This window comes from Typopeltis vanoorti, chromosome 10 (genome assembly GCF_054136105.1).
Source record: "Typopeltis vanoorti isolate ZY-2024b chromosome 10, IOZ_Tvanoo_1.0, whole genome shotgun sequence".
NCBI lineage: Eukaryota > Metazoa > Arthropoda > Arachnida > Uropygi > Thelyphonidae > Typopeltis > Typopeltis vanoorti.
In genome coordinates this window covers 33,198,374-33,222,821 of record NC_143558.1, presented here as the reverse complement: position 1 = coordinate 33,222,821, position 24,448 = coordinate 33,198,374, and the positions used below count along the sequence as shown (strand labels likewise).

The following is a 24,448-nucleotide window of genomic DNA, read 5'->3' as shown; positions in this document are numbered from 1 at the left end:
TTTTTTATCTGCGCCAGCCTGGGCCTTAAGGTTAGAGATAAACTCAGCCTTTAAGGTAATCATAGAATATCAGGTGCCACTAATAATGTTAATTGAATTCTTAGAAGCTCAATTAGAGCCAGAGAACTCAGAATTGAATTCTGAGTTCTCTGGCTTATTTTATTTGCAGTCGTGCCCTACTATTTTCAATTGGGATATCCCCGCACAGACACACACGATCACAGGTTCGATGTTTTATGAAGGGTCAGTCATCATGATCAGAAACACATGTAAGTAAGGAATCAAATATTTATTAAACTCATTATATAATGCCATACAAGTTAAAGTAGTCATCAAATCTAATTTAAACTTCTACCATTCTTTCACTCTCTCACTCTTAAAACCATTATGCATTGACTTCAAAATGTTAGCAAATTCAATAACTCAACATATAATACATTCTTAATTACAGCTCAATTGGACATTTAGGCATTTTAGCATATAAATAATCTCTCTCGGATTAATTACGACAGAATCTCTATCTAACTGAAAGTTCTTAAAGTTCATTTCGAAGCATAGTCATTTACATGAATCTTAGTTCTTCACTCTTTCTTCCATTACAAATTTTAAGATGCATTCTCTTAACACAGTTAGTCAATTCTCAAAAGGGGCTAGAACAAGTGAGAGTACTTATCTTATCAGTTTTCTTCCGTCCTTCCTTCTTTGTTACTACTCTGGTTGTCTCGATCTTATCGCCACGTGGGTTACATGTACTCGCCTGAGCTGGGCGCTATCTCTCTGCTAAGGTTTTACGTCGATGACCTTCTCATTGACGGCCTACGGTTGATCTTGCTGAATTCTGCTGAGGTGTCATGCCGGAACTTTTCGTAAGTCAGCCCTCAAAAATGAGAGCTGAACTGCGATGAACTCTTGGAGCACACGAAGAGAAATGCAGGAACAAAAAAAATGGGGTGATTTACTTCTGTGTCGTGGGTTTTATACGCTCCCCTAGAGCGCCACCTTTCCGAGTTTGAATTTCTCTTATCGTCTCACCCATTGGTCTCAGGCTGGGTGACTTCACCCATCAACACACAGGACTTCTTGTTTCTGGGAACGTATGCGTCATGATGTCTTCTCAGATGTGATGCCCGCGGGTGCTTACGCTGCTCCTATAGTATTAGGGCGATCTTTGCCCTATGTTGCTGAATAATACGCATTCTTTCATTTATAATATTTCACTAATGATTTCTCTCATATCTGCCCCTTTTTTGCTGACTTACATTCATGCTAGACATATAGATACGTTAATTTAAATTCACATAATTCACAGTTTATCATATAAGATGTTACAAAAAAAAAATAGTTACACTGCGCTAAAAGATAAGTATGCATATATATTTTTTGTTAATTGTTAGATTCTGGAATGGTGACATCATGTAAAATTGAAGTCACCTATTTTAGATCTAACAAAGAGTAATGTAGATATCGTCCAGTGTCTGTAGGTTTTTTGTAAATGGACAGGTTGATATTGTTACCTTGTCTTTTAACTAGTATGTCCAAGAAGTGTAGCTGTTCATTGTGTTTTACTTCTAGAGTAATGATTTTATTGTGGAGTGCGTTGATTCTATTGACAAACATATGTAGGTTTTCCATGTTGTCTTGCCATATGATGAAGATATCGTCTACATATCTCCACCATATTGAAGATTTAGGAGTAATGCTGGTGAAGATTTCATTTTCAAATTTCTCCGTGAAAAGGTCTGTACATAGTGGTGACAGAAGGCTGCCCATGGCTAGGCCTTCTAATTGTTTGTATACCTTGTTATTAACTTTGAAGAAATTTGATTGTAGGCAATGCTTGAACATCTTTGTAATATCAACAGGAAAGAGATCTTCGATAATATTCGTGAACAAGGATACTACGTCTAGACTGGCCATCATGTCTGTTTGTGTTATCTTCAAGTTTTTGAGTTTGTCAACAAAGCGTTGAGAATTTTTTATGTATTATTCTGTTTGTCTAATTTTTCCTTTAAGTAAGTTCACTAGGTGTGCTTAGCCAATAGGTAAGTGGGGGGGGGGGGACCTGCCATACACAATCAGGCAAAGTGGCCCTTCTTCCTTATGCACTTTAGGTGCCCCATACAGTCTAGGAGTAATGGAATGTGAGGATTTAGGTTTTCGTTTTAGTTCTTCAGGCCAAGTATTCATGTTACGGATCAGGAAGTTTGTCTCATGGATCTTTGTTGAGGATTTTATACGTGGAACTGTCTGATAGTAAGTCGTTTATCTTCTTGAAATAGTCTTGAGTTTAGGATGACGGTGGCATTCCCATTGGCCGCTTTAGTTATTATTATTTCTTTGTTCTTCAAGTTCCGAATATCTTTCCTATCATATAGAGTGGTATTCAGTTTTGGTTGTTTTGCTGTTGCTAGGATGATCGTGCTTTTGAATCTAATATCATTGGCTACAACCTGTGGTAGTGGGTAGAGACTTTTTTCAATTCACACATAAAGTCCATTTTAGGAATGTAATTTGGAGTGATTGAAAAGTTGAAACATTTCTTTAGTATATCTGATTCATGTTTCGAAAGGCAGTGATTCGACATGTTGAAAATCACTTCGTTATCTGGGAGGCCTTTGTGTATCTGGTATTTTTTCTTGTAAAGTTCTTCAAATTTTCAAATTTGTTCGCTTTATTTAACTGGAAAGTTTTTTCGTAGCTCTGTTCTATCATGTGGTCTATATTATTCCAGGTTGTGTAATCTAGACTATTAGAAATGTCATCAAAATAGTTGCGGCAATTAATATCACATATATTCAATTCGTACCTGATGTGTTGGATGTTTTCTCTGAGTAGTGCCAATGAAGTCCTTTGGTAAATTCTTTTGGCTTCTATGGATTGAATATGTCCTTTGAATATGATAAGGAATTTAGGGATGATAGAGAAATCCCTACACCTTTTTAGGAATGTTAAGTGGTTAATAGCTTGGCCTTTCTGCATTTTTCCTTTTCTAGGCACTGTACTTTGTGTTTCATCAGACTATTTCAATTATACATGTGTTTGGTCGTAAAATGTTACAAAATAAGACTTATTGTTAAACTGACCATAGATTTTTAATTCATACGTATGTTCGTACAATATTGCCTACCAGTTTTGCTAGTAACAGACTAGCTTTCTCAAGGCTTGCACAGTACAAAAAAATGGTAAATGCAAAAATGGTTTAAGAAACCAAAAAAAAAAAAAAAAAAAAAAAAGCTACACTTCTTGGGCATACTAGTTAAAAGACAAAGTAACAATATCAAACTGTCCATTTACAAAAAACCTATGGACAATGGACAATATCTACATTACTCTTCAAACCATCACAGATCACATAAACAGAGCATCATCCACATGTTGAGAAATCGAGCTAGAAACTTTATCTCCGACAATGAAGAAGTTCAAACAGAACTGTCTCAAATCTCTATAACACTATCGCAAAATGGTTATCCTCGAAACATCATCAACAAATTTCTCTACAAAGATAACCAACAAGAAAGAACAATTTCCCAGCAAAATTTCAGCAGCAGTCATCCCCTTTATGGGTTCAATTTCTACAAAAATTGCGAGATTGTTAAAGGCCCATAACATTAGGTTTGTATTTAAACCAACTACTAGCATCAGACAGGTTCTAAGATCTCCTAAAGACAGTGTTCCATTTTATAAATATCCAGGCGTGTATAATATTTCATGAGAAGCCTGGAAATAAGACAGAAAAGAACATGTTGGTGATGTAAATCACAACAGAATGATCACCTCTGGGTTAGCACATCACTTTTCAACTTCGAACCGCACTATAGACTGGAATAACAGCTCTATGCCCTGTGTAGACGAAGATTACAGACATCGATTATTTAAAGAAGCAGCAGTAGTGCTACTTACAGGCAGCAACCTAAACAGAAATCAAGGGGTCATACTGAACGATATTTGGAAAAATCTAATTAATTCCCTCAGTTCCACAGAACTACAGTATGCGAATAATCATATCACGCAAACGTGTTACCTTAGCTACCTAACAAGTACTAACGTTTTTTTTTTTGTATTAAACCTTTTTTGCATTTACCATATTTTTGTACTGTGCAAGCCTAGAGAAAGCTAGTCTGTTACTAGCAAAACCGGTAGGCAATATTGTACGAACATACGTACGAATTAAAAATCTATGGTCAGTTTAACAATAAGTCGTATAATCTGCTACTTATGTTAGCTTTTTTTGTCATAAAACCCATCTCTTTGAAGATTCCTCTCTAAACACTACTTCATGTCACCTATTGCCAAACAGTTTTTTATTCATCTCACTAGATCATTAGTACCTAATCCAAGTATAATTTCTTTATTTAATTAAATTGCTTTATTTAATTATGTAATTGTATAATTTAGTTTAAAAAAAACATATATTTAAACTAGTAAAACAAAATTACATCTACAGAATATAAGCCAAAAAAAAAAAGCTCTAGATTCAGTTATTTTTGATAATAAATGTCATTATATATGAATGTTCTTAAAAATTTTTTTTTCTCTATAATTATTTCTCTACTTAGTCTAGTTTACAGTGATTATTCCATTACCTTGATAATCTCATTTCATTGTCAATTCCTATAATTAGTGTACAGGTATTGTGTAATCCAGCTTGCATTATTACTATCAACAATTTCCTTTCAAATGTCTGTTATTTGTTTTATCTTCCAGCCAGTGGCTTATTTAGGTATTTACTGCCCCTAGGCCCGCAGAAAGTGCCGCTCCCGATATTTAATGAACATGTTGATTTACATGCATTACCTATTTTTATCGTTGTTTTCGCTAGGGAACCAGGGCGAACAGCGAAAAGTCAGCTACTGTAAGAAATCTGAAAACACACCCCAACTCAACATCAGCAGAGTTAAAGATCGGTACTATCAACATAAGAAGCCTGAATGGCAAAGAAATGGAGCTATTTGAGGAATAAGATAAGTACCAGATCAACATAAAAGGAGTGACTGAAACAAAAACTAGTGAGATCTTTCTGAGCAATAAATACAAAATGTTAAATTCAGGCAATGACAATCAAGGAAAAGAAGGAGTAGCCATAGTATTCAACACAAAATATGAGGCTAATCTTCTTGAATGGCAGGCAGTCTCGAGTAGAGTGATGTGGGCAAATATGAGAATGGGGAACTGGACAATGAGTCTTATTTGTGCCTATGGTCCCACAGAAGATTCTACTAAGGTAGAAATGGAGGAATTTTTTGAAGCTTTAGAAAAAGCAGCTGACACAATGAAAAAGGAAAAGGTGGTCCTTGTTGGGAATCTAAATAACAGAGTAGGAAATGATTGTCAGACATACAAAAATATTTTGGGAAAATTTGGAGAAAAGAGCAAATCTAATAATAATAGCAAATATATTTTGGATTTCTGCTCAGGACATGGACTGGTTATTACGAACACCATGTTCCAACATAAAAATGTGCACAAATTCACATGGAGAAAAGAGGCAAGGAGTAAGAAAAGTCTCATTGACTGTGTTATCGTTGATAGTGAGGTTTTCTACCTGGTGCAGCACACCGACGTATACAGAGGATTTGAAATTGGAAGTGATCACTATTTAGTCTTGAGTAATATAAAATTGAATTTCATATTGAAAAGAATAACATGTAAGAAAGTTTTAAAGCAAATAAAAGTTGAGCAGCTCTCAGATGTGAACTGTAGACTAAAATACACAAAGATTATTGAAGAAAAAATGAAGGAGATTGAGAAAAGGAACCAAACCTTGGAGATTCAGTGGCAAACCTTGAAGAAAACCCTGATTGATTCAGCCAGAGAGGCATGTGGTGAGGTTGTCTGCAAGGATAGAAAAATCTGAACTGAATGGTGGACACAGGAAGTAAATGAGGCAGTGAAGGAAAAGAAGAAAGCATATTCAAAGTTCCTGTCAAATAAGTCAGCTTGTGATCTTAGAGAATACAGAGACAAATGTAAAAAAGCTAAACACTGTGTAAAACTAGCTATAAAAAAAGTCATGGGAGAACTTTGGCAAGAACATAGAAAATAAATATCAAGTAGGTGGCAAAATATGCTGGAGGTTGTTGAAGAAGCTCAGAAATGGAGGAAAGAGTGCTGCGAAAGGAATTAAGAGATGAAAAGGTGACATGAAAACGGGAGAAAGAGATATCCTTGAAGTATGGAGTATTTACTTCAAAAAATTACTAAATGAAACAAGCAGTGATAGCACAGTGCTTAAAAACACTCAACAGGCATACAGTCAGGAATACATATCCATACTTGAAGTAGAAAAAAGCCATCAAATGCTTGAAATGTGTAAAGGCAGCAGGAGTAGATGATATTCGACCAGAAATGCTGAAGTATGGTGGTATAAAAGTCTTACAGTGGCTGCACTGCATAGTTCAGAATGCCTGGACAGAGGAACGAATTCCCAATGATTGGAGTAGAGCTCTCATAGCACCCATATATAAAAAGGGAAATAAAACTGAATGTGAGAATTACAGAGGTATATCCTTACTGAATGTTCCTTGTAAGATATATGCAAGTATACTTGAGAAATGGTTGAGAAGAATTGTGGAAGAAAAGCTTGGTGAAGAACTAGCTGGATTCAGGTCAAATAGAGGCGGTCGGGATCAGATCTTCACTTTACGACAAATAGTGCAGATATCATGGGAATATAACAAAGATCTGTATTTAAGTTTTGTCGATTTGGAAAAGGCATATGACTAGGTGCCAAGAGAGAAGCTATTCAATACGCTACAGTTATATGGTGTCAATGGGGCATTATATCAAGCAATACTTAGTCTTTATTTGAGTTGTAAGTTAGCAGTTAGAATTGAAGGAAGTACAGGAAGATGGTTTAATGTTAAATCTGGTGTGAGACAAGGATGTACATTATTCCATCTGTTATTCATTATTCTATATGGATCCCATTATGAACGAAAGTGGTATTAAACATGATATCAAAATTGGAGATGTTAATGTCAGCTCTTTGCTTTATGCAGACGATGTTATACTTCTAAATAAATTCGCTACAAGTCTGCAAGATTCTCTGACTAAATTGAATAACTGTTGTAATAGATATGGTATGAAGGTCAGCAATAAAAAGACAAAGACAATGAAAATAAGCAGAATCATTGAAAATGTCAACTGTGTTGTGAATGGAGAACCTGTGGAAAAATTAAAACCTTTCAGCTGCTTAGGCACGACTTTTAGTGAAGATGGCAAATTAAATATAGAAATAGACAACAGAAACAACCAAGTCAGTATGGTAGGAAGTAAATTGAATAAATTCGTATGGAATAAGAGAGAAATCAGTCGAAACACTAAATTAGCTGTGTAGAAGACAGTGTTCGAACCAGTTTTAACTTATGGATCTGAGAGCTTGGTCAGAAATAAAACACATGACTGAAGACTAGAGCCCACAGATATGAGAGTTCTGAGAACGATTATAGGCGTGAACAGATGGCATCGATGGCAATATCATATTAAAAACGAGGATATTAGGAAAGAACTTGACATTGTCAGCATCCAGGAATGCGTTAGCAGAGCTAATCTCAGGTGGTATGGTCACTTAAACAGAATGTACAAGGAAAAATTAGCAAAACAAGTGTTCTCTGCCAGGTTGGCTGGAAAACGACCCAGAGGAAGACCAAGATATAGGTGGATTTATGGTTCAAAGTGCCTTAGACAATAGAAATATAAGATCTGATAATGTTGGAGTCTTGACAAGTAACAGACTGAGTTGGAGGAAAATTGTAGATAGGAAGTTAGTAATGATGTAAATTTTTCATGTAGTACTATTTTTGTGTCCCAATTTACGATTATTAGGCTTTCAACTATCCTTACATGTGAAACTCTACTTGTCTTTATCCAAATCTTATCTGTATACGAGATATCACCCAAATACAAATATTCAAGCTTCTTTTCCCCTTAGTGTCCCTAAATATTTATTTTATACTGTGCCTTTCATGACATTTAGTTTAAGATATAAAATTCAAAAACAAGGAGTAATTACCAAAATATGTCTGAGTGTGAAACTAATATGCAGTCGTGACCATTATCTCGCACCTTAACAACCCCCCCGGTGTGATTAGGTTCCTACGTTGTTACAAATGGTGCATTGAGTTGCAGTCTCAGACAACTGTATTTTCAAGGAACAAAAGTTTATTGAACTCGTAAACATGAGACAATTCATTCTTTATCAAATAAAACTCAATTCAATACTAAGAATATATAATATATATTAACACTAGCTAAACATAAGTATTAGGTTAAGATCCTATATAAGAATTGTGATCATATCGCCATAACAGATTCTATACATACAAACATGTATAATTCTAGAACTAGTTGACCCTTTGTCTAACCTCTTACTGGTCTGATCACGCTATAATTCTGTATCTTCTAGGACATGTATAAATCAGTTACTCTAATTTTCTCACTAACACAATATGGATTAAAACTATCCTTTCGCTGAGCTAATATACACTTTTGACCTTTAAAACTCTCTTAATTAAAATACAATGTAAATGCATAAATCTCTAGGCACATGAATACTTGTTAATTAATAGTAACAAGCTCATTTTCATTCTAGTCTGACATGTACTCAAGTCCTAGTATAATTCTCATTAATCCCTTCAACTGTTCAGTAATTGAACAATGATTACAGTTACAGAAGACCCAAGTCAAGAGGTACTGTAAAATCTCGTGAATTGATACGAGATTTTACACTACCTCTTGACTCGGGTCTTCTACACTGGTCTCTACCTTTTTCCGATTTTACCTTCCTAGGACAAACTCTTCCTATACTTTTTTATACTCTTCCTATACTATATTGTATACTTTTAGCCTGGTTTGTTTTTGAACTAGGTTTGGTTTAAATATAGAGTTAATTACACCTGTTATTTTTAAATATTTTGCAATTTTTACGTTCATATCTTTTTCATTTTCATATGTGATCATACATCCTAGGTAGTTAAATGAATTCACCTGTTCTAAGATCTTGTTATCTATTACTATTTTAGTTCTTGCTGGATCTTGTCCTTTAAAGGCCATAGTTTTTGATTTTTCCGTTGATATTATCATACCATAATCTTTGGATATTTCATTTAGATTTAAAATAGCTTTCTGTAAATTATCTTTAGAATTTGTAATTATTATTTGGTCGTCGGCAAAGAGGAGAGTGTTTAAGTTAACTGTAGGAGAAAGTTTAATTCCTTGATGTAAATTTTTATTCCATTTTATTATTATTTCATTTAAGTAGATATTAAGAGTTGCTGAGAGGGGACATCCCTGTCGGACCCCTTGGTTTATCTCTCTCGTATATGATAGCTCGTGATTTAATCTTATTTGTATTTGATTATTTTCATATATACTTGTGATAGCTTTTAGGATATTATTTGGTATTTATCTTTCTTTTAATATGTTAAATAATATGTTTCTTTTAACTTTGTCAAATGCTTTTTCAAAGTCAATAAATGCAATATGTGTTTATAAATTATATTCTCTTCTTTTCTCTATTATTAATTTTAGGCAAAAGGCCGGGTCTATACATGATCGTCCTTTTCTAAATTCATTCTGTACTTTTAGAATAAAGTTTTCGGAATATTTCATTAGTTTGTTATTTAAGATTCTGCTATATATTTTGTAACAGGAATTTAGTATACTGATACCTCTATAGTTTTTAGGGTCATCTCTGTTACCTTTCTTAAAGATAGGAATCACAATTGCTTTTTTCCATTCTATTGGGGGGGGGGGGGGGGAGTACCAGTTGAGTAAATTTTATTTAAAAATAATAAGAGTCTTTCTTTGAATCTTGTTCCTGCATATTTATATAGTTCTGAACCTAGCTTATCTTCTCCAGGTAATTTTCCATTTCTTTTCTTTCAGGCTGATTTCTAATTCTTCTTCAGTTATTTCCTTTTCATTTTCGTTAATTGTTTGCCAGTTGTCTTTTTTAAAATATTTGTCTGTCCACAGTTCTGTGTAGTAATTTAGAAATTCTTCTAATTTCAATTCAGTGTTTAATTTTATGTTTTCTTTGGTATCTGCATTTAAGTGTTTCAAAATTTTATATACATTGGGTCTTATTTTATATAAATCATGTTCTAAATTAGAAACAAATTTATTCCATGATTCTCGTCTTTTTCTGACTTCTCTTTTAGCTATGGCTCTTATTCTTTTATATTCTATTTCATCTTCTAATCTTTTACTGCTTAACCATTTGTGATAGGCTTCTTTTTTCTTTTTGATTATTTCTTTGATTGTATCATCCCAGATTTTATTGAATTTTTTGGTCTTTCCTAAGCTTTCATTTGCTGCTGCATTTAGTATCATTTTATATTAAGCCATTCTATTTCTACATTTTGTTTTATTTTATCTAGATATTGATTAATTCTTTGTTCATATAGCCATTGTACATTTGTGTCATTCAGTAGTCTAGTTTTATAAACAAATGTTTCACTTTTTCTTTCTGTTCTTGTTACTTGTAGCCATTTAGGTGGTAATCTTAATTTTATTTTAACAAGGAAGTGGTTACTGCTTATTTCATATCCTCTGTGAACTCTAACATCTAGTGAAAATTTTGATGTCTTTTCATTTAACATGAAGTAATCTAATATTGATTTCCATCCTCTTGCTGCCCAAGTATATTTATGTATGTCTTTATGTTTATAGAAGGAATTCATTATTTTTAGGTTATTATAAACTACAAAGTCAATCAATTTTTTATCATTTCTGTCTAGAGTGTGTTCTCCATGTATTCCTATATTATTATTAATTTTTGTGTTTCCAATTCTTGCATTTAAGTCTCTTGCTAAAATTGTGTAATCATTTTTATTTATTTTATTATATATGTTTTATACTGATTATAAAAATCATTATTATCCTGTTCTCTTCCTTCTTCTGGGGCATATAAACCAATTATTGTTAAATAGCCTCTATCTATTTTTATTCTAGCTTTTATTATTCTTTCATTCCATAATTTATAATGTTTTAACTGTTTTGAAAGGGAGTTATGAATCCAAATCATGACTCCTGCTTGTGCTCTTTGGTCTCTGTCGACTCCAATGTATATCACATTAAAATTTTCAGTTCTCATAGTTCCTTTTAATTTCTTTTTTGTTTCGGTGATTACTGCTATTTTAAAATTTCTTTCATTTAATAACTGGTCTAATTATATTTCTTTATATACTATTCCTCTTACATTCCAGTTTGCTATGTGTATTATATTTTGTCGTTTCCATTTTTGTTTTACCTTTTCCATTCCAGGGTTGTTTCCCATAGATTCAATCCGATTGTCTTTTTCTGTCAGCTGACAAGTAGGATTATGTTCTCTATGTCAGGAGACTAGCCTGACGATGGAATAGTTCAGGTAGGGCTGCTACCTTAAGGCTTCTGAACTAGCCTTCTTCTGAATTTAAACCCATAGGAGGAATAGGGTATATTGAAGGGGAAAGAGTAGATTATAGAAGAATTATAGTAAGGTTTATAGAGAGGGCATAGTTGTAAGGCTCGAAATGACCCCATGGCCCTCGAGTACTCTAATAGCATAAGGGTCATAAAATAAGAAGAAGAGTTGGCTGATAAGGCCTTATAGGAAAGATTAAAGTAAGTGGGTCTTCCTCAAAGTAGAAGAAGGAGAGGATAGATCCAGCTAGGGGTCCATGAGAGTGCCACTTCCCTTACAATCAAGATGATTGCCCCTTATGGCCCTGTTGGTCCATGAGTCCTTATTCAGTATATTCGGACCACCCCACCATATATATGCACACACACACGCATGCACATGCACACACACATGGTGGGCTCACCTATCCGCCACCCAGGGGATGTGCTCTCTAGGGGTTACCCCCCCCCCCCCAGAGATATAGAAATATGAAGATGAAGTAATACAGAAGTCATATTTTCATATATGAGTTACCAAAAGCTGTCACACCTACATATCCGCAAGGAGATGTAGGTGTCATCTTCTTGCTTTTCCTTTAATTCTAACTGCTGACAACTCAGATATATGTTGCATATTGCTCTATGTAATTTCCCATTTATTCTATAAAATTGTAACATTCTGAAAAGCTTCCATATTGAGATTTCTGTAGTTGTAGTTATGCATGTTGAAAATTTCCGAAATAAACTATGCAGATACAGGAATGAAATAACTGAATTAATAATTAAATTAAGTATTTACAACCTGATGTTTCACTGGCTCAAGCTAGCATTATCAAAGGCATTTTTAAGATGTACACTCAGCAAAGACTAGAATTGCAATGGTTTCCAGGACAAGAACAGCCACGTGCATAGAAGGCAACATGGAAAAATATTCACTAAACTTCTATCCCCCCTCCCTCTCAACTTGACTATATGTATACCATACTCTTACCTTATATCAAAGGTAAAACAAATAAACTGGACTCACTCTTGAAACCACACAAAATGAAAACAGTTTACAAACCTCTGGACAAGTCTCCAATTTCCTAAGACAAATTAAGAACCATCACGATCCTTTCCTGGTGTCTACAGTATCTTCTGTCAATATAGGATCCAGCATTTTGGACAAATAGGACAGACCATCCAGAAGAAATGACATTACTAGAAGAAAAGAACAATTAAAAAATATATATATTTGAAATGGACTACCTAAAAGTGGAATAGCCTAACATGCCTTAGATGAAGACCATTTCATCTGGTGGGAAAAAAAAAAAAGCTACTTCATAGATCCCGGTTTGAATCATAGTGACTGTTCTTATAAGCTGCTCATGTGCTACAAAACCTTCTAAACTGTAACAGAAATAATGGTGTAATTCTGTATCAATTTTGGTGTACTGCCCTATTCCATTCATGTGACTATTCTTCTGGAAGCCATTGTAATTCTAGTCTCTGTTGAGTATAGTATGTGTGCCTTAAAAATGCCTTTGATAATGCTTACTTGAGCTAGTGCAACATCAGGTTGTAACTACTTAATTTAGTTATTTCATTTCCTGTGTCTACATAGTTTATTTCAGAAATTTTCAACATGAGTTCTGAAAAGCTCTTTTCCTTTTTTCTAGGCACCTTGTCATATGGCTTTACCAGATCTACAAAACTTATGTACATATCTTTGTTATATTCCGACGATTTCTTAGTTATATGTCATAAAGCAAAAATATGATCTTAGCAACCTTTATTTGGCCTGGACCCAGCTTATTCTTTTCTTAATTTTTTTTCCTACAATTTTTCTTAGTCTCTGATCAAGTGTGCTTGTGTAAATCTCACATGGAATACTTAGTAGAGAAATTCCTCTAATTTTCACATTCAGTTTTATTCCCCTTTTTATAGATGCAAACTATATATGAGTGCTCCAGTCATCTGGAATTCAACCTTCTGACCAGGTCTTCAGAATTAAGTCGTGTAGCTACTGTAAAACTTTTATATATTTGAGAATTTCTGGTCAAATTTCAGCTTCTCTATTCCTTTCCACATTTCAGGGTTTTGATAACTTTTTCTACCTCAAGTATTGATATGTACTCTTATCTGCATTCCTCTTGAATATTCTCTATTCAAGAGGAATGCACTGCGGTTCACTGGCAAAAACTGAGAAATGATACCTCAGTTGGTATGACATTTGATTATGCTAACTATTTTTCAGTGGTTTAAGCCAATAGAGAATACAGTTTAGTTAGCTAAATTGCCAATCGATTTTTTGTTCATTCACCATCCTGCTAGATACCTAATAACTGTGATCACAACTATAGGGCAAGGCTTGGAAATTGGATCAGAAGTTCAAGTCTGTTCTCTACATTCCTTCCTAGGCTATGTGAAGTTATCTATTTTGGACGCTTAAGCAATCTGATAAATGATATGTGAAAAAGAAAAACTTGAAAAAATAATCATTCCTGATGTCTCACTTTTTTCAAATTTTACTTGCTATTTATGCTTCATTGCGATTAGTGTGATAATTGAATATTTTAGAGATTTATTTAGTGATTCTTGCAATTATTATTTGAAAGTTATACTCCCCCCCCCCTCTACCTATGAAGCCTTGGTGGGTTTTTTTGGTAATTTGCTATAAAGAGTTGACTATATCAGTTTTTTAAGGATTTTTTTTTTTTTTTGATATCTTATTTTTGGAGAAGTATGGAAAAGGAATTATTATTATTATTATTTCGGGCTACTCCAAGGAGTCCTTAGACTCATCGAGGGAGGCCCTAAACATCATGTCCACACAACTATTCGACATTCTCACAGTATCTATCATACCTTGCCTTGAACTCGCTCACTGTCATAGCACCCACAACAGACTCTGGCAGCTTATTCCACTCATTTACCACTCTAAAAGTAAAGAACCCAGCTCTAACACCCCTGCTAACCACACTCTTGCCCAGCTTCCATAGGTGTCCCCTAGTCCAGCTTCCATAGGTATCCCCTAGTTCTCCACCACCAGTCCTGATCTCAAAAATATCCTCTGAATTAATCGTATAGAATCCTTTTAGCAATTTGAATGTCTCAATCATATCTCCCCTTTTCCGCCTATCAACTAGTTTCTACAACCCACAAATCTTCAACCTGTTCTCATATGGTTCATTCCATCGACCTGCTATCTTAGTCACTCGCCTCTGGATCCTCTCCACCTCCTCCCCATCAAGAAGGAACCGAGGTGACCAAATCTGGGCACAGTAGTCGAGATGAGGTCTTATCAGGGTTCGGTACAGAGGTACAATAACTTGCTTGTCTCTGCTCGTCAAGGTATTTTTCAACAACCAAGTGAGTTGATGAGCTGATTTAGCTATTTTTGCAATGTGCCCCCTAAACTTCATCTCCCTATCCACCAACACTCCCAAGTCCCTAGCCTCATCAATCTCTTGGAGTACAGTTCCACCAATGTGGTATACTGCTACCAATCTTTTCATCCCAAAATGTATAACCTTACATTTTGTCACATTAAATTGACATCCATTCTCCTTAGCCCAGAACTCCAATCTATCTAAGTCATCCTGCAAGACTTTGACATCTTCTGCATTCACTATCGCCCTACCCAACTTTGCATCATCAGCGAACAAATGAACTGTTCCACTTAGATCCTTCCCTATATCGTTAATGAACAGATTAAACAGCAGTGGTCCAAGAAAAGAACCCTGCGGCACACCACTAGTCACAGGCTGTCTTTTGGACTCTACTCCTGAATAAACTACTCTTTGATATCTCTCCATCAACCACCCACCTATCTATCTCACCAACCCTATATCCATTCCCATATGTTGTAGTTTACGGATTAGAATTCCATGTGGTATCTTGTGAAACGCTTTTGCCAGGTCCAGCAGTAACACTGTAAACCCATTTCCCTTATCCAGTTCTGCCATCACCTTGTTATAAAACTTGAGCAAGTTACTGAGGCATGATCTACCCTTCACAAAGCCGCTGTCCCCTGTACAGTATCTCATTTTCATCAATCCATTCCTGTATTTTTCCCTTGACTACTTTCTCCAAGACCTTGACAACGACTCCTGATATGCTGATCAGTCGGTAATTTGCAACCGTAGTCTTGGATCCTCCTTTATGCAGTGAAACTATTTTCCCCTCTTTCCATGCCTTCGGGACTAAACCAGACCCGAAACTCAGATTAAACAACATGGCCAAGGGCACTGATAATTCCTTAGCTGCTTCACGCAAGACTCATGCCAGTATACCATCCAATCCCACTGCTGTGGGATTGGATGGTATACCGGTTTATTATTGCAAAAGGAAAAAGAGAATAAACCATTCATTATTGTTTCATGTGCTGTCTTCTAGTATTTATTTTGTACTGTTATTGTCTTCCTGTCGACATAAATTTGAAGTGAATTATGAAATAATTCATTTGGAATTTGTTAAAAGATTAATTTTTTCCCCTTATTTACTTGCATACAGAGCAAGTCCCTAAAATCTGTTTTAGTTTCATTTATTTTTTATTGCCTATTCTTTTGTATATTAATCTTATTTCACAGAAAATATTTCACAGTCAGCATCCTTATTGACCTGTAAATATTTTAAAATAAGTCCCATATTTTTAACTAAAATATATTATTATTCTTTACAGTTCCATTCAGAAAGCAAGATATATAATTGTATTCATTTATTCATATAAATAATACTACCAGTTGATATTACAGTCAAAACAGTTTTTTTAAGTACAGTTATCATCAAAAAAGTGGTTTTGTATAAACGAGAAATTATTTTATGAAATTTCATCAGAATTTTTTTTATTCTTCAGCATCCGTTTTTCCAAGGGGACCTAAGCAAAAGGTTAGCAAGAGAAATGCTTGAAAAAGTTAATAATCCTCAACATAGCTATGCAGAATTAGATCCAGATGATGAAGGGGTATGTCATATAATTTATATAGCTATCAATGCATTATTCTTTGTTGACTTATTCTTGTTGAGAGGCTTATACGCTGGTTATACATGATAACTAATAATTAAGGAATTGACACCGTACACTAGAAATATAAATTAAATAAACTTTAATATATACTTTTCCGATATTTCGACAAACGTCACGTTGCCATCTTCTTGGGAACTTATTACAAATACAAGTGCACACAAGTACTACCTAACAGCAAATGAGAACCGAAGCTAGGAAGCTAACGTTTTCCTAAAGTCCTGATGGTGCCCCCTGGCGGGCTATATTGGTAGTTCTTGGCCGTTGGGCTGAAGTTCTTCTGATAAATGTTTCCCAAATTTGGGGCAGTCTCATGCATCCAAATTTGTTGAGGTTTGGCATGTTCCTAAGGACTGAGGCTGATTCCATGAATAGTCTTTCATATTTGAACTTGGTGCGGTGTATTACTGTGGCTTTCTTCCATCTTCGGATCTCATTTGCTGTTATGTAGTACTTGTGTACACTTGTCTTTGTAATAAGTTCCCAAGAAGATGGCAATGTGATGTTTGCCGAAATATCGGAAAGTATATATTAAAGTTTATTTAATTTATATTTCTAGTGTACGCTGTCAATTCCTTAATTATTAGTTAACTTTGTTGACTTAGTCAGTGCTTTTTAAATTATAATGTATTGATTTCAGTTGCTGTTAGAAATGCATTATGTAGTATAGTGCATTCTATATCATAATACTATTGTATGATACACGCAATGTTATGATATGCACATTATACGGTATTAACAGTATTTTGTAGTAGACATGTTTTTTATGATATTTGTAAACCCAGAAATGCGTGATTAGTTTAGTGGCTGTGTGCTTCGCAACCATATGCCTGGGGAAGGAGTGTCCTAGGTTTGATTCCCGTTGGAGACTTGAGAAGCTGAAGGATCCTCAGCCATAACCAAGTTAGCCGGTCTTGGGCGTGGACAGTAGGGTTTTTTCTGGGGTTTTTCATCCCGCAAAGCAGACAAACCGGCCTTGAGAACTCAACACTACGGACATAGGACACACCGGGGCGTAGGGCTGACCACCTTATCCTGTGAACGATTTGAGGTCTGATGATTAACTAACCCTTGACACTGCAAAGTAAAAGAGGGAAAAGAAAGAGGAGATGATGAGAAAAGCACTAGAACATATCCTAGAGCAGTTGATTGGGTCATGAGATAGAAAAAATCTTATTTTATATTATTTTAATACAGTGGACTTGAATTTCCGTAAGTTATAATTTTCATAAATGCATATGAAGATCAGTTTGATGAATGAAAAAGAAGAAAAGTTATTTCAGTGGGTGTGGAGTTGAACCTTGAATGGTTAGTGGCTAATGCCACATGAGCTACAATGTCAGAACATTGATTGAACAGCGTGGGATGGGCAGTGCTAACAGAAACCTCAGTTTTATTCAGTCTCATGGTTGAAAGTGGTGAAATCTTTCTGTGATGTACCTGCTTAATTTGCTCTATTCCTGTAGAAAAAGCATAGAACAAAACACTTTACTTATTTTAATAATAGGGCTGAAGCAGGAGATAGGCTTTATTTTATGAGAAGCTATTATTATACCAGTTCCTATATGGGAATAATATTACAAGTCAGTCTGTAACATAACAGATATAGGATTAATAGTTATTCAGAATCAAAAATATTCTGGAAATAAAAGCGGAAACTTTTATTTAATTGTTTACTTAATGTTTTTCAGTCTTGTGGAAAGTGTATATCAAGAAAGTTTAGAAATTATAGTTATTCTAAATGTAGAAATATGATCCAGATTTATAAAATCTCACCTGATGTGTCTGTACACCCCTTGAGGGTGCATTGCAGGAATTTGATGATGATGATGACGTGATGTGTTCCTATAAAGAGATCTCTGAAGATATGATTTTTCATTAACATTGAGGACTTATTTTTCACGGTATTAACAACACCACAAACACTTTTATCAACAAAGATGTTTTATTAACATTTATATTTTGCTGATTTTCAACTCAGCATCATCAGAGCACAACACACTTGTAAACGTGACAGTGAGTGAGTGAAACAATATAATTGCAAAAGACAAAAGATCTAAATTCCTATTTTTTGGTGCCTTTAACGGGGGGAAAAAAAAACAAAAACAGCAGTTATCCAGGAGTTTTTCTTAGAATAACCGTCTCCCAAATTTTTGGCAAATTAATGCAACCATATTTGTTAAGGTTGGGAGAATTCTTCAAAGCCATTGCTGACTCAAAAAATAATCTTTCAGATCTATAACGACTCCTAAATAGCACATTTGTTTTCCTCCATCTAATCCTGTGTGAAGGAGTGTCCAAAGCGTGGTCTGCCAGTCATGACTTGCCATAGTAATAGTAGCGAATGTATCTTTCATGTTCTTCCAGGCAGATGTTCACTGATCTTCCTTTTGCCCATAATAGGCCAAGTCACAGTCACATGAAACTTCATACACTTCTGGGTGTGCTAAAGGGTGAAGTTTATCCTTAGGCGAGCAGATCAGAGTTGCCAGCTTGACATGAAGTTTGAAAGTGGTACGAAGGCCATGTTTCAACAATACTTTGGCTATCTTTTCTGATGTACCTCTGATATAGGGAATAGAAATGGTCATGTTGTATTCTTGTGTATTAGGGGAGGGCAGAGTAATGGGCCTATGTAGTGTTTTATCTATTTTGTAGGGATTGTAGCCGTTGGCTAAGAACGTATGGCGCAGGTATTGGAGTTCAGTGGTCAGAGCTGTATTGTTAGAACAAATGGCTCTGGCTCTTTGTGTAAGTGTTTTTAAAACGCTGTACTGTTGGAATGGATAATGATGTGATTGTTTATGTAGGTATCTTCCTGTGTGTGGGCTTTCTGTAAATAGAAAAAGATAGTGATCCATCTGAAAGGCGGGTGACTAATGTGTCAAGAAATGGTAAACAGTTATTTGATTCTTTTTCTACTGTGAAGTGAATTTTGGGGTGTTGGCTGTTTAGGTAGGTGACAAAAGCATCCAAGAACGCTCTCAGTCTAGGACATAACTTTGCCGTCATGCCCAAACAAATTCCTAAACTAGAAATTATGATGAAAATAGAACGGGGTATCCACGATCTTCCGCCATTGGCCAATAACGTGCAACTAGATATAGCAAGTATTATAAACAAGGCTAAGCCTCCAAAAAGCAATATGCCACGTAAGCAAATAACTGCCCTAAAAAAGTTATATAATAATAAAAATATTATTATTACAAAAGCCGATAAAGGAAATGCAACAGTTCTCATGAATAAAGAAGAGTATAACAGAAAAATGCAAGATCTCATATGTGACAGTTCCACATATCAAATTATACATCGAGACCCTACGATGTCTCAAAAGAAAAAAGTCCGAAAATTACTGAAAAAAAAAGTTTTCAGTAATTTTCTGATATTCCCCTATGCCCCATAGTTGATAGCATAGATAGTCCCACATATAAACTGGCCTGGCATTTAGCCAAGTCGCTTGCCCCCTTTACTGCCAACTCCTCTACTTTTGTAAAAAATTCAATCCATTTCAAAACACTGGTTAAAAATCTAATCCTAAAAGATTCAGACATAATGGTTAGTTTCGATGTCACCTCCTTATTTACCAATGTACCACTTATAGACACTCTTGATTTAATCAAGTCTAAATTTCCCCCAGATATTTTTGAATTATTTCAATTTACCAAGAATGCAGGTTACTTTACATGGGGGGGGAATTCTACAAACAGATTAACGGTACTGCTATGGGTTCCCCCCCCCCCCACCCTCCCCCGTTAGCAAATTTTTACATGGAACACTTTGAAAACAAAGTACTTACCACAGCTACATACAAACCGCAAGTGTGGTTACGTTATGTAGATGATGTGTTTGCCATCTGGCCCCACGGACAAGACACTTTGGATGCTTTTGTCACCTACCTAAACAGCCAACACCCCAAAATTCACTTCACAGTAGAAAAAGAATCAAATAACTGTTTACCATTTCTTGACACATTAGTCACCCGCCTTTCAGATGTATCACTATCTTTTTCTATTTACAGAAAGCCCACACACACACACAGGAAGATACCTACATAAACAATCACATCATCATCCAGTACGGCATTTTAAAAACACTTACAGACAGAGCCAGAGCCATTTGTTCTAACGATACAGCTCTGACCACTGAACTCCAATACCTGCGCCATACGTTCTTAGCCAACGGCTACAATCCCTACAAAATAGATAAAATACTACATAGGCCCATTACTCTGCCCTCCCCTAACACACAAGAATACAACATGACCATTTCTATTCCCTATATCAGAGGTACATCGGAAAAGATAGCCAAAGTATTGTTGAAACATGGCCTTCGCACCACTTTCAAACTTCATGTCAAGCTGGCAACTCTGATCTGCTCGCCTAAGGATAAACTTCACCCTTTAGCACACCCAGAAGTGTATGAAGTTTCATGTGACTGTGACTTGGCCTATTATGGGCAAAAGAAAGATCAGTGAACATCCGCCTGGAAGAACATGAAAGATACATTCGCTACTATTACTATGGCAAGTCATGACTGGCAGACCACGCTTTGGACACTCCTTCACACAGGATTAGATGGATGAAAACGAATGTGCTATTTAGGAGTCGTTATAGATCTGAAAGATTATTTTTTGAGTCAGCAATGGCTTTGAAGAATTCTCCCAACCTTAACAAATATGGTTGCATTAATTTGCCAAAAATTTGGGAGACGGTTATTCTAAGAAAAACTCCTGGATAACTGCTGTTTTTGTTTTTTTTTTTCCCGTTAAAGGCACCAAAAAATAGGAATTTAGATCTTTTGTCTTTTGCAATTATATTGTTTCACTCACTCACTGTTGCGTTTACAAGTGTGTTGTGCTCTGATGATGCTGAGTTGAAAATCAGCAAAATATAAACGTTAATAAAACATCTTTGTTGATAAAAGTGTTTGTGGTGTTGTTAATACCGTGAAAAATAAGTCATGAATAACCATCAACACCTAAGCTTATCTGTTACATTAACATTGAAATTAATCTTATTAGATAATTGAAAGATGAGCATTTATTTGGGATGTTATTAATTTGTAATCTTGAAGATTTTATTTCTTTTTATTTACTCATAGGTTTTGTTTAACAAAAAATGCTATTTAATTAAAATTATGCTGGATAAAATTTATATAGATGAATGTTTTGTTTGAGCAGCATTCTTGATAAGAAGTTAGCATCATGTTTAGATTGAATAAGTTTTACAGTGTTAAAATAGTAAACTTATTAAATGGGCTGGGCAAGATAACTTAAAACTTGATGAAGGGTTTCTCAGCCTTTGTAAATTAAGCTAAAATTATGATGTATTTAAATGATATTGATTCCTTCATTACAAACTGACCTCTACAAGTTAATAACTTTGCAATTTTTATAAATAATGAGCCAATACATTATAAATTAAAATAAAAATACTATATAATAGAATGACACTCATCTGATTTGATGCATTGAATCACTTCCATTTTTTTCTCAATGGTAAGTGATTTTATCCCCCCCCCTCTGCTGAGGAAAACATCAAATCAGCTATTTAAATGACATTTTTAATTTATTATTTAAATACTAATATTAGTAAAACTTTCATTTTTTAGCAGTTCTTAAAACGTTGCTCATAGGAAACATAGAATGAGGCCTTCCTGTATATTATACTTGATAAGCAGTCATGTTCTTGTTTTATTCCTATACCCAGTCATAGACATAGTTGTGAAGTATGTCTAAGCATGACTAAGTTTGCTGTATATAGAGACTGATGACTTTATGCCTTAGTATCCCATAATGCAAAAAACATTATGGGAAGTGTCACTAGCCAGGCTCGTTTTAACCTTTATTGAGGTCTCATTGGCAGGAGCTAGACCCAAAGTACCAAGGTTAAATCAATGCCGAACTAATGTATTTTCCATATACAAGTCATGAAGTTAATGTGAATAGAATTAAAACAAGAATATAATTTCTTGTCAAGTATAATACAGCTTAAAACTTTGACTAAATTATCATTCACTTAGCATAATACTTAGTGATTTTTTTTTAAACCTCTTTAGGATAGTATAGAAAAGATAAATAACAGAAAGTGAGAATGAATACCGATTTAGAGCTGTAGTTAGATAAAGCAGTTCTTTCAAATAATTTTTATGATTATTTAATACAATGGGTAGTTAAAGCTGTAGTTAGTCCATTAGAACCATGAATGGACAGAAAGTTGAAGAGAAAGAAGAAACTCATTAACATTAGATTTGAAGAATGCAGGTGGCACTCTTCAGGAAACACATGAAGAGAAGCTTGTTCTTTGAGTTGAATTGTGAAGGCATGTTGAATAGCTGCTAAATATGTTTGGACAGATTTAGAATGGTGCAATAGAATTACAGATACCAATTCTGATGAACAGTGATTCTGGAGACTTCTGAAAAATACAGGCTGCAGAAACTGTATACATCTGTGTTGAAGTGAGTAGAGAGAATTGGTGAGAGAGAGGTTATTATTAATCAGCCTGACTCTTTTCAGTAGTGATTCATTGTGTAGAATTTATGGAGACAAAAACACAGGTGTTAGAGTAATTACTTATAATTTGGAAAATGGCACACGACATTTCAGCCTCCGTGTTGTGAGGTCATCATCAGGAAAACATACATGTGAAACAAAGACAAATTACTTTTGTGTATTAAAAGACTTTTTAATACACAAAAGTAAGCTAAATCTACCATAAATGTTTAACTTGTTTGTTTGTTTCACAAGAGGTGAAACAAGCAAACAAACAAAAAAACAATTGATAAATAAAATAAAAATAAAATCAATAAATGCTTTTTATACATAATAAGTATAATAACATAGATGATTAAAAAAAATTACAGCAGAACTACATTGCATCTTTATAGTCCTGTTGCCTTAAGGTTTTCTTTTGTTGGGTTCTGCCATCATGTTCTGGATGCTATGTAGGTTGCAGATGGGTCTTCCAGATTCTTGGAAATACTAATCTATCATTCTTGTTGAAATTCAGATGATGAATCGGCATCTAACAAGATTCCTTGAATTTTCTTTCAAATCAGGTTTTGGTGTGGTGTAACAACTTTGGTGCCTTTCCAGTTAATTTTGACAGGTTTGGAGTGCGTGGTCTGACAGGCCTGTTTTACCATAGTGAAGGAATTTAATGTGCCATTTGTGTTCATCTTTTCTTATTGGAATTGTGTGTTCTGTTTCCTCTATGTATGGTAAGTTGCAGATGCACTGGATTTTGTAAACTCCTGGGTGGGCAAGGTAAGGAAGGGGAATCTTTGGCATATGCTGAGTATACTTCTTAATTTTGCAGGAGGTTTGAAAGTCACCTTAATATTGTATTTCTGTTGTGTTCTGTTTTTTTTTTCTGATATTTCCCTAATGTATGGCTATGTCATTTTTGTAAAGCCACCTGTAACTGTTCAAAGGTAACATAACATGCTAAATTAAAACAAAATTTCTTCTAATTTCTTGAATAATGAGGAGAGTATAAAAGATTTGGAAGAGTTTTTCCAAGAAGAAAAGGAAATAACTGGATGAAAGCCAGTTTTTTTGTGAGAAATAAGATCGGATTGAGTTTTACAAGGTTGTCAGAGCCCTATTGAAGAATAGTTTTGTGATAAGAATTCTGGGTTGTAGAAGTTGATATTTTGGTAGTTTTGTTAATTTTGTATAGTGCAAGGTTTGTCATGTGAGTATAAGTTTAGTATACTGTCACTTGTTTACAGCCAACAGAGAAGGTCATTGAAATATAGAAGGAAGAGACTAAGTGAAAGAACAGATCCTTTTGGAATCCTATCATTAATTGCAAAGTTTGAGGGTTAAGATCCTTCCACTATTGCAGTGTTTCCCAACCTTTTTGATGTTGCAGATCCCCTGTAGTGAATGTTGCAGAATGTTGCAGTTGTAGTGGAACTGGAGGAAATCAACTTTTGAGGAGATGAAATTAAAGAGCTCGGAGTGGTTGGTGGTATTGGGAGAGTGATAGAGACAGCAGATGAATTTCACTGAGTGGGGGAGGGATATTTTTAGCCAAAGAAGGTCAAAGTTGGGCG

At 34.8% G+C, this 24,448-nt stretch overlaps 1 protein-coding gene across 1 annotated transcript in view; it reads left to right on the top strand.

Annotated features, from left to right (window-relative positions):
- Positions 1–24,448, top strand: part of hppy (MAP4K3-like protein hppy) — a 452,362-nt gene that overhangs the window by 131,407 nt on the left and 296,507 nt on the right. Inside the window, exon 9 of the mRNA XM_090399556.1 lies at positions 16,220–16,327. Within this exon, the coding sequence (XP_090255682.1) occupies positions 16,220–16,327 (108 nt within the window). The remainder of the gene's footprint in view (positions 1–16,219; positions 16,328–24,448) is intronic.